A 12,093-nucleotide genomic window follows, 5' to 3' on the forward strand; every position below is an offset into this window, starting at 1 on the left:
GGCATAATTTCAGAATAAGGGGTCGCCCATTTAAATCGGAGATGAGGAGGAATTTCTTTTCTCAGAGGGTTGTGAATCTGGAATTCTCGACCCCAGAGGGCTGCGGAGGCTGGGTCATTGAATATATTTAAGGTGGAGATGGACCGATTTTTGAACAATAAGGGAGTCGAGGGTTATGGGGTGCGGGCAGGAAAGTGGAATTGAGGCTAAGATCAGATCAGCCATGAACTTATTGAAGGGCGGAGCTGCCTCGAGAGGCTGAATGGCCTACTCCTGCTCCTATTTCTTTATTTTGTTCTGTTAGCTGTTCGTGTGTATTCTCTGATCAGGCTCTAGATTCAGATGACTAATGCATTAAACATTGAAATTAAGCAAATTAATCTAATTTAGTTTAAGAAATAGTTGGAGCTTCTGTTATGCCATATGGCAGCCTGACTGAGAACTGTCAAAACTTGATCATTGTGGGTAAATAAGTCTGAATAATAGTTGAAGTTTGCGAGTGTGCTGTTTTGCCATGTGGGTGTCTTTGCAGCAGATTAATTACAGGTTTAAGGGTATGTTTACACTGCAACTGCAGCATCGATGTGCAGAGGTTTTGGTTTGCACTGATATTGCAGTTATATTGTAAGTGTAGTCTAAATCTAGTCACACAAACAAAGCAGAGACACATGGGAACATCTGGAGGAGGGAGTCTTGCTCTGATTTGCTTCAGAGTCACTTGACTTCACACCTGATTTGCACATCCAAGTTTCACATCAGTGTAAAGTGGTTTTGGTGTTGTACTTTCACTAAATTCGTGGAGTGTGAATGCATTGTTACATGTTTCTCAAGTGAATTGGCAGACCCTTATCTGATTCCACTCTTTATCCAGGGACAGTGGATACATGCATGGTTGTGGCAGTGTCGTTGGCACTCAACAGCATCAGAATATTGGTTAAATTTTAATGTTGAGAGAGAGTTGACATTTTGGGAACCTTTTGAATGTGACTTCAATTATAGTAGTAGATGCAAAGTGGAAGCAGTAGCAGTCCCATTGTGGTGGCAGGCACTTGGGTGATTTTAGACCCCAGTGACACTGCATCAGTGGAAGACCAAAGTATTTTCACACCTATACCAACTGTGTAGCATAATTGACCTATATTGTACCTTAAAGGAAACAGAACTGTAATGTAATTTCACAGAAGTAACCTGCATTTAAATATCCCTACTTTATTGCATGTGTGTAAAAACCTTAGCTTAATCTTTTGGCGGTGTCCCTTTCCTCTACCTGTGCTAAACAATCTTTACTGTCTATCGGTTTATGTATACACAGACTGAGTTGTAATTACCATTTGCAAACATTGAAACTTATTTTCTGTTATCGATTAACGCCCGGGTTAGTGATGGGCCTTTTCTATTCTTATTGGAACTTAACAATGGGAAGCATGAGGTGACCCAAATTTTCATGCTAAATGCCATCCGTATGTTTGGTTATATCTACAATTTATTTTTCTATTCTGTATACTTCCACAGGTGATTTTGTAAACTGATAGTAATTAGGAAGGAACGATCTTTTCCCAAAACCACCAGCTAAAAATATAAATTAAGTGTTTTACTGGAATGAGTTCTCAAGGAAAAATATTAATCTTAAAATGTAACTTTTTGGTTTTAGAAACTTGGTTATTAAGAGTGTTTTGAACATAATTTTATTTTACAAAAATATATACTTAAGGTAGTGTAATTTATTTTCATAGCATTTGTCCCACATACACCATCTGTGACTCCTGTGAAGCTAGTGGCTATGGGCATGATCCTAACCACGCATTGTTGAAGCTGAGGAAACCTTTAACATCTTCGCCCGAGATCACACCAGCACAGTTTGTTGTAAACACTCTCCCTGGTGTAGCAGAACAAACAAGGTAATGACAATCTCTACTAACATTAGCATTCTAGAATTTAACTTCACTAGGATGCTGCCTGGTATGACAAAATACAAATATGAAGAAAGACTTACAAATTGGGTCTTTTTTTCCATCAGAACAATGCAGATTATGGGGTGATGTGATAGAAGTGTTCAAAATTAGGAAAGGATGGGACAAGTATCAAGTATATCGGAATAGACAGTTTCCAGCAGTTAAGAGGTCTAGAATAATGGGCAATAGATACAATATTAAATGTAAGAAATTTAGAACAGAGAGCAAAAGAAAGCTAATATAATGAGTTGTGAGACTCTGAAATTCACATTCATGGATAGTGGTTGAGAAAGAAACTATGTCAACTTTGAAGATAGGAGATGAAAGGATACAAGAACAGGGCAGGTAAATGTGATTAGGACTATTTAGTCACGTGGAGGGTAAATGCTGGCAGGGACTGGTTAGGCCAAACAGTCTTGTTTCTGTGTTGTAATTTCTATGTGTCGACATTCAGAATTCGTTTGATGTAGTTGAGGTGCCTTTGATTTATAGTTGAAAACAATAAACAGATTATTGTATTAGTACTAGCAAAAATGTAATCTGTAAATTAAACCTGTGCTCTCTTTGGCAATGTGGTCGAACAGTGGTTTGCATGTTGTGCCCAAAGTGATGTGTGTCTATAACTTAATTTTTGAAAGAACTTTGCCGAAACATCACATTATTCACAACTGGTTTGAGTATTGACTTTCTAATTGGCTTGTAAACACTGAAGTCCTCAAAATGTATTGGAGAAAAGATTTTTTAAGTTTCAAAATCTCATTTAAGATGTGTTCCACTGTAAAGCACGCTTGTATAACCTCCCTCTGTATCCTTTTACGCACTTTTGTATCTCTCAAACAATATTGGGAAGATTACCATATTATCCAAATGTTAGAGAAAAAAGTTCCGCAGTAAATTTTAAAGTATGCATTTTCAACTTTTGTTTAGGTTGCAGAAACAAATAGATAAAACTTTTTTGAAAACGGAAAAGCAAAGACTGCGAGCTGAAAAGAGGCAACGCAAAGCAGAGTTTAAGGAGATTAAAAAACAGCTAAAGCTGCAGAAAAAACATCTGCAATGGAATGGTGTGCATGTCATGGAACATTTGAATCAACCGATACACGAACCTAAAGGAGTCCAGGGCTCTTCAACAGTGTAAGCAGAAGGATCATTAACTGTTTGGGACACCATTGCAGCATTTTTGTGGAAAAATAGAACCCATTAAACAATCCCCCTCCCCCCCCCCCCATGTTTTTGATGGTTGAATAAATGCTGCAGATCAATTTTACAGTTCCATATACTTTTGTCCAGAAATTTTAACCAACTATAAAATGCAGTATAACTTAATGACCAGATAACATCATTTTGCCAATAGATCAATGATGAGCCTGTATTAGTTGTGTACCTAAAGTTACCCCATGGGTAGTAATTGTGTATTCTCCATATGTTGATAAATTGTGGATAGACATCTAAGACCAATTGTTCATGGAAAACAAATCATTAAGTGACTGATTGCATTACTTGCTGGTACCGGAGGCTGCAGCCTAAGTGATGTATTTTTGTTACTGCTGGCCTCTGATGAGTGTGTACCTAAAGGACAGAGGTGAGTTTTGTGGATGTTGGAATAGATTTTTTTTAAACTTGGCAATTTTGAATTGATTTACTGACCGATGTAGTTGGAAGCTGTAGAGTACAGGTATAATGTCTTGTGAGGTGGCTTGAAATTGGCAAAAGAAAAATGTTTAAAAGTATTTGAACAGGGAGCCACCATCATGCGTTGGTGGTATGTGAGACTTTAATCCATTCTAAGTCCTGATAGCTTGAAAAGAAAATTCCAATAGCAGTTCTTTGGACACAAAAAACCATCAATCTCCACATCACACATATTGTCAAAGGTATAATAAGTGAAGTCTGTTTGGTGAGTCAACATTGAATAGTTTTCTTCTAAATAATGTAACTAATGCTATAGCTAAGCCTAAGAACAAAGGGGTATCTATCAACATAACATATTCTTGCCCTACACTCCTTTATTTCATTTGTGTTTTTGCTTTGATGGTTGCTAATTTTTTTTTTCATTTTGCAGGCCTGTTATTTCAACACTCAGTGCTGAATTTGTGGACGAGAACTTCCCTGATGGTACTCATCTTCAGCCAGGAATTAAATTTATTAAGCACTGGAGAATGAAGAACACTGGCAATGCTAATTGGACATCTGCCACAAAAGTGAATAGCTGCCTTTCTTTATGTTACAATTTAGCAAAAATGTCACAATGTCTGCACTGACAGCTAACTGATAGAATTGCAGTGAAAGTAGTGTTGTAATTACATTTTTGTTTTGTAGCTGAAAACAAGATATGACAATCAGCAGCATCTAATAATCTGTCTTCTCAATGAGTTATAAATGTTCTTTCACGGGTTTGCAGGATCATTATATGTAGTTCGCATCGGTTCTATTTATTTGCTAGGTACTTTTTCTGTACTTCTGTTGCTGTTCTTTCCTCCGTCATAATCTATCTGCTCCCGGCTGGGCCAGCTGCTGGAAGGTACAGAACAGCAGCCCAAGCACTAGTATTTCCCTTCCCCATCCCAACCCTGCACAGAAATGTATTTAGTCTTTGCTCAGTAACTCCCACAACATGTGTTGATGTGAGGAATTAAATTTGCATTTTAAATTGGTCCTTTTTTAATTTAAAGCACAACTTGTATGTTTGTGTTTTTATGTTATTCAATTTTGACTGCTCTTTGTACTAGAGTTAAATAGATAAGTCCAAACAGAAGCTTTTTTGGATTTGGCTAATGAATAGCAGGGGTACAATCATATTGTTAGAATTATATTGAAGACTGCTGAACAAATAAAAGGAAATGAACATTCATTATAATTGTAGGGAAAAACAATTAATTAAAAATAGACTGGGAGAGGGAAGCTCTTTGTGGTGAGGTGGGGGATGGTTTGTAGTGTTCATGACTGTTTTCAGTTAACAGGAGAGGAAATACTCTTTAACCTAGGTAATGAAAAGGAGCAAATAGATGACAACATAATTAGGTTCAGTGAAAGAACAGAAAACGATAGGTTGAGGACAAGGATACTTGACTGGAAAAACAAATTATAGTGAGTTTGAAAAAAAAACCTTGCTCAGCTTAGATGGAAAGAAAATGTGGCAACTGTAGATTCAGAATGGGAAATATTTCTACAGAAGATGGAAAGGGTATAAATCAAAGCATTTCATTATGGGGAAAAAGGAATAAATCATAGGCTGGGCTTGCATAGATGAATAGGAAGATCAGATCGAATTTGAAACTTGACAAAGTATATAGCACTTAGGGACAGATTTTAAAATAAAAAAGAAAGCCAGGACAAATGCAAAGAACCTATATAAGAAGGCTGAAAAAGGCAGATTTGAAGATCTAAGAGGGAGAAAAATTATTAAATAAAGGTCAATAAGAAAAGCTTTCCAAAATGACATTAGTGGTCACAGGATAGTGGTAGAAGGGGTATGATCATTAAAACATGAAGGAGGCAAGCTTTTATTGGAGGCAGAGATATTGAGTACTTTGCCTAAGTTTTCATGGAGCAGGTGGACATTGAGATTGCTCTACACAGATCTCTCTTGGTTCTCCAGTTAGTGGAAGTTAATATTCAAATGAGAGGTAATACTAAAGAAGTTACTCAGACTTACGGTGGACAAATTGCCTGGACCAGATATCTTGAACCCAGATATGTATCTCCATGCTGATTGATCTGGATCAATGTTAACAGCAGTTAAGACCCAGAAAGTCTTGCCCAGTTTTCTGATGGTTTGTGAAAATGGAGAATGGGAAATGATTTATTAAAATAAAATCAGACTTATTTAGTTCTCATTTTTAAAATACTGAGATTAATTTACATTTATTCTTTTCATGTTTTGACAGCTCCAGTTCATGTGGGGGAATCTCACTCTGGCTTTCTCTGCAAAAAAGGAAGTATCTGTTCCATTCCTACAACCAGGAGACATTGGTATTGTGTCAGTGGAATTTGTTGCACCCAATTTTGAAGGCACTTATACTTCTCATTGGCGCTTGGCTCATAAAGGTGAACAGTTTGGACCTAGAGTATGGTGCAGCATTATTATTGACTCCCAGTTACTCACTGAAGCCCCAGATGGGAATGAAAACTCCCTTTTTAGCTCTATCAAGACTAGATTTCTTGGCAGTCGGGTAAGTTGAATGAAGCAAATATTTGAACCCAATGTGGATTGTTTCACTGTAGTAAATTTGTGTTTTGTGAGATTTTTTTGTATAACAGACTGCCAAATTATATAAAGTGATACTTTTACTGTTTGTTTCAAACATTACACATTTTTGGAGAACTACAATTTTCAAAAAGCGCACATTTGCTAGGTAACATTACTTATTTATGACCCATTCAAATAAACAAAACAGCAAAATATATATGGGGGAGAAATTCGGCAGGTTAACGCCTGCCGGGGACCCTGGGGTGAATCCCAGGGTGCATGGCGAATTCGCCGGCTCCCGAAGCGCCGGGATAAGAGTTAACACCTCGGCGCCTTTTGCTGTGCAGATCGTCAGCTCAGCAAGCGTGCAATGATCTGAACACTTCAGTAGCACTCCCCACCTTACTGCCTCGCACTGGGGAGCGGAGGCGTGAACCAGCAAGGCGCTACTTACTGCGTCCCAGTTGTCAGGGAACTTCCGTTCCAAAGGTCTGTTATGAGTGGCAGAGAGCGCAGGATGTATCTGCAACCAAATAAAGGCTGCTTAGTCCCTGGAGTGTTGCGGACCGTCAAAGGACTTTACATTTCATCCCACAGCATATCGCCGTTCTGCACTTCCTGAATCATTAGGGGCTATTGTGCAGACTCCAGTGACCTTCTCCTGAAGGCGCCTTTGCCAATGCTCAATCCCGATTACACAACACCTCATATTCATTATTGCTTGGAGCCGAACGCCACTCATCTATGCCATTAGTGCCTGATTTAGCGCTCCCTGCGTTCTTTGAGCGCTGAGACTGAAATTAGTGGGCAGCGAGATTGATTAGTGCCTGCCGCTAAACTTCCAGCTTCTCAAAAGTTAGCGCCCCAAGCGGGGTGAAACCGAATTTCCAGCCCGCGTTTTGTCAGGACTTTGCTGTTGATGTGAGGCAGTGTTAAGATAGACATCTTTGTAAATGTGACCGTATAACTGGAATATCAGTGTGACACCTGAATGCACAAAAATCAAATTAGCGTGAGAGTCTGGGGGTAGACGACCTGCTCCTGTTCAGTCTATTGACTCCCTGCTGGACAACGTATGGATTAGGTTCTGCAATTATGCTTTCCACAGACAAGTATTCTGGTGATGGCATTATAGACATTGACCACCCTCCACTGTCTCACCCAAGTGTCCATTTTTTCTGTTCACCCCTTGTCCAACTTTTAGACTTTTAGGCAAAAGGTAAGTTACCCCATCACACAGAGGCTAACGGAACCTCTGCTGTCATCCTGACTGAGATTCGCTAACTCAGCGCAGCCCCAGGATTGAACCTGAGATGTTGCTTGCTCAGGAGTAACCTGTAAAGTTATTTCAGTAAATGACAAGAGTTGAATTTGTCCTAGATTTAAGAGTGTTGAAATTTTCTTCTTTAGGACGAGGCTTCCTTGGCTGCAGGGACTGAGGAGCAACATATTGTGCCCGATCCCGAAGAAGCGGAATCCGCAGAAACAGCAACTACAATAGTAATCAACTATACATACATGTTTTAGAGAGATGAGAGTGCAATACTTCAAGGAGCTATTTGCCTTAACTTGATATTATTGATGGTAGAATTCCCATTGTTGTGATTCTACAACTAATAATCTGACATTTTAAAATGTTTATTTTTAAAGGGACATTGCTTTTTGTTTCCTTTTCTGATTTTCTTAAGTTTTCAAGACATAAAATAGATGCCAGTGCCTTCATGTAACTTTGCCAAGTGGCCATTCTTCATGTGAGCTAAGACATGGGGCTAAATCTCTGCCAATATTTTTTCAGTGGATCTGGGACAGCCATTTGAAAATACTGACTTGGGGCTCACTCTGTCAAGTCCCACCTCCCTCCTCTACCTCAATTTCCTGGTGGGTGGACCCATCACTGGGCAGGTGCATGCACATTAAATTGGCCCTAACTGACCTAGCATCCAGCATTCTAACGTTGGAGGTGATCATGGAGCTTTGAATGAAGAGGACCTGATACACAGTGCTCTCAGAGCATAGCCATTCATAAAAAAAAATATGGCCCCAAAAAGATTTTTTTCTGGCAGATCAGTGGTCACCTTCTTCCTCCTGTGGTAAGTCTCCACCCCTAGTCTGATGTGACTTCCTGGCGGAGGGGGAGGAGCATTCTAATTATCCCGGAGCCAGAAATGTGCCTGATGTCAGGGAGCATCTCCATGGCAGATGGAAGTCCTACCCTATCAAGAGATAGCCCCATTCATAAAATCCAGGCTATTCCAGAATCTGGGCATCACAGCTGAGTCCAAACCTATCCTCGTGCAAAATTCACATGCATACTTTGTAGCTGGATTATAAGATAGCAATCAAGAGTGATAATGTATCTCCATACAGGTCGGGGATTGAACGAGTGTTTTTGTGGTTTATAAGGGAGCCTTATTTTATTGCTGCGTTTTTTTAAAAACTACCTGCTTGTTGCTAAAACCAGCACTAATAACTTGTTTTCTGTAGTCTAATTAATCCATTAACTCAAGCCAATGTTAAAAGCCCTATTTCCTGGGACTCATTTGTTCTTTGGTAACCCCATGACTGTCCGTTTCAGTATTTTTCTCATTGGCCTGGTCTAAATCTCAGCCTCGTGTTGCTTAAAGTCTAACTCCCCGCTGCTGCAGGGTTTCCTTTCTAACCTTCGACAGCTCCAAGTTAGCAAGAACTTGAGAGAAATCATAGATAAGAATTTAGCCAATCAAAGCTCGTCACTCTAGTGCATTAGTCCCGTCATGTTATCAAATTATATTTTAAATATCAGTCTCTATCATATTGCTTGGCTGATTAATTCAACTCCAGCGGGGATCTTGTTGATTGTGAGGTGGAGCATGGCGGCGAGGAAGATTGAGAAGAGGGTTGGAGCGAAGATGCAGCCCCGTTTGACCCTGGTCCGGATGTGGATTGGTCTGTAATGGATCCGTTGGTAAGGATCACGGCCTGCATTTCATCGTGAAGCAGGCGAAGGATGTTGACAAACTTTTGGGGACTTCCGAAACGGAGGAGGACGCTCCATAGACCCTCACAGTTAACTGTGTCAAAGGCCTTTGAAAGATCGAAAAAGGCCATGTATAAGGGCTGGCGCTGCTTCCTGCATTTTTCCTGCAACTGTCGCGCTGCAAAGATCATGTCTGTTGTGCCCCGTAGGGGACGAAATCCGCATTGCATCCCCGCTGGAGTGGAACTAAACTACAGAACCAGTGGGAAGCTGTTTAACCTACGCCGCCTCCAGGTCAGGTCCAAGATCACTCCAACCTCTGACGTTGAGCTGCAGTATGCGGACGACGCCTGCGTCTGCGCACATTCTGAGGCTGAACTCCAGGATATAGTCAATGTATTCACTGAGGCATATGAAAGCATGGGTCTTACGCTTAACATCTGTAAGACAAAGGTCCTCCACCAGTCTGTCACCGCCACACAGCACTGCCCTCCAATCATCAAGATCCACAGCACGGCCCTGGACAACGTGGACCATTTCCCATATCTCGGGAGCCTCTTATCAACAAAGGCAGACATTGATATGGAGATTCAACATCGCTTCCCGTGCGCCAGTACAGCCTTCGGCCATCTGAGGAAAAGTGTTTGAAGACCAGGACCTCAAATCTACAACCAAGCTCATGGTCTACAGGGCTGTAGTAAAAACCCGCCCTCCTATATGGATCTGAGGCATGGACGATGTATAGAAGGCATCTCAAGTCGCTGGAGATCGATCACCAACGATGTCGCCGGAAGATCCTGCAAATCCCCTGGGAGGACAGGCGCACCAACATCAGTGTCCTCAACCAGGCTAACATCCCCAGTATTGAAGCACTGACCACACTCGATCAGCTTCGCTGGGCAGGCCACATAGTTCGCATGCCAGATACGAGACTCCCTAAGCAAATGTTTTATGCAGAGCTCCTTCATGGTAAACGAGACAAAGGAGGACAGCGGAAAAGTTATAAGGTCACCCTCAAAGCCTCCCTGGTAAAGTGCTACATCACCACTGACACCTGGGAGACCCTGGCCAAAGACTGCCCGAGGTGCAGAAAGTACATCCGGGAGGGCGTTGAGCTCTTACAGTCTCAACGCAAAGAGCACGAAGAGGCCAAGCGCAGGCAGCGGAAGGAGCGCGCAGCAAACCAACCGCACTGACCCCTTCCCTCGACGAATGTCTGTCCCACCTGTAACAGAGTCTGTGGCTCTCGTATCGGACTGTTCAGCCACAAAGAACTCACTTTGGGAGTGGAAACAAGTCCTCCTCGATTCCGAGGGACTGCCTATGATGATGATGATGATAATTCAACCATTTATCACTCTTTGACTAAAATAAATTTTCCTGGTTTTCAAGTTTAAAATTACGTTTTACTAATTTGAATGCATTCTCTCTGGTCCTACTTTCTTGATATGGATACGATCCTCCCATTACTGCCTTCATTCTGTGCTGTAAGGTTTAAAGGAGACTAAAGTTGTGATTTTTAAAATTCCAAGTACTACCCCTCTTTACAGAAGAAAATTATCGTTTCACTTAAAATGTCTTTGTTTTTAATTGTTATGTAGTAGCTCCATATTGATAATCCTACTTGTAGGTCTCCGTGATGATGATACAATTGATTTTTTTTTTTTAAGAAATTTGGGTGAAATTACCATTTTCTTATAAAGTAAAGAAGTACTTCCCTGGATTTCCTTCCCCTTTTAAGTTTCTCTAACTTTCCTCAAACCTCCATCACCTTACACTTGAGATCAGTCTTTTAGCTCATTTTCTGTACCCTTTCTAATTAATGTATGCAATTTTTGTGGCATGGTAGATAAGTGCAATTGCAATAAGGGAAAAAATGGATGATTATTACATATTCCATGAATGATAGTGAAATAGCTACAGGTGACTTTGAAAAAGATCTGGATGTATTGGTAGACTGGTTAACATGCAGAGCAGCAATCAACTAAGCAAATGGAATGCTAAACTATATGCTCAAATGAGTAGGGACAAGTAATGTTTAAAAGAAAGAAAAACATACATTTATATAGCGCCTTTCACAACCACCGGACGTCTCAAAGTGCTTTACAGCCAATGAAGTACTTTTGGAGTGTAGTCACTGCCACAAACAGCAATATGATAATGACAAGATGATCTGTTTTAGTTCTGTTGATTGAGGGATAAATTTTGGCCAGGACACCAGGGATAACTCCCTTGCTCTTCAAAATAGTGCCATGGGATCTTTTACGTCCACCTGAGAGAGCGGACAGGGCCTCAGATTAACGTCTCATCCGAATGACGGCACCTCCGACAAGTGCAATGCTCTCTCGGTAACGCACTGGAGTGTCAGCCTAGATTTTTGAGCCACCCACTGAACCACCACTGACACTTAAACAGCACGCTGCATTGGTCAAGCCACACCTTGAATACTGTGTCCAGATTTTGTCACTGGGAGATATTCAAGAGAGCCACAAGATTGATCCATGGCATCAGAGGACTGCAAAAACTAGAAAAGCTTGTCCTGTACAGCCTTGACAGGAAGTGACTGTAAATGAACCCTGAAGTATATGTAAGATAATGGCCCTGAATTTGCGGTCAGAGGCGTCCTGTGGGGAAATGCCTCCGATCCGCAAATAAAATGCCCGCGTACCTGGTGGTACGGAGATTTGCAGTCCTGGGACTCTCCGGGTACCCGCGGGGAGAGGCCCATGTATCTCAACGGCGCATACGGTTCTCAAGCACCACAGGGATCATGTGGGCCGGGACAACCAATGAAAGAAGGGAATCCCCATTCATGTTTATAGGAATTCTACATGTACGGAAACCCCATAAGAATGAATGGGAATACCCCAAAAAATACACCTACACTTTAAATTTAAAAAAAAATGACATGTTTAAAATTAATTAAAATGGCATTTAATTAAATATTTAAAACAAAAATGTAATTATTTGAAAAATGTACATATTTTAACGGGGTT

At 40.8% G+C, this 12,093-nt stretch overlaps 1 protein-coding gene across 3 annotated transcripts in view; it reads left to right on the forward strand.

Annotated features, from left to right (window-relative positions):
* The window catches only part of nbr1a (NBR1 autophagy cargo receptor a), a 61,552-nt gene that overhangs the window by 26,430 nt on the left and 23,029 nt on the right, over positions 1-12,093 (forward strand). For all 3 annotated transcript variants that reach the window (XM_070864371.1, XM_070864374.1, XM_070864373.1), the window contains exons 8-12: positions 1,734-1,898; positions 2,880-3,086; positions 4,015-4,153; positions 5,840-6,124; positions 7,552-7,641. In XM_070864371.1, coding sequence (XP_070720472.1) covers positions 1,734-1,898; positions 2,880-3,086; positions 4,015-4,153; positions 5,840-6,124; positions 7,552-7,641 — 886 coding nt within the window. The remainder of the gene's footprint in view (positions 1-1,733; positions 1,899-2,879; positions 3,087-4,014; positions 4,154-5,839; positions 6,125-7,551; positions 7,642-12,093) is intronic.

The sequence above is a fragment of the Pristiophorus japonicus genome, chromosome 21, assembly GCF_044704955.1.
Source record: "Pristiophorus japonicus isolate sPriJap1 chromosome 21, sPriJap1.hap1, whole genome shotgun sequence".
NCBI lineage: Eukaryota > Metazoa > Chordata > Chondrichthyes > Pristiophoridae > Pristiophorus > Pristiophorus japonicus.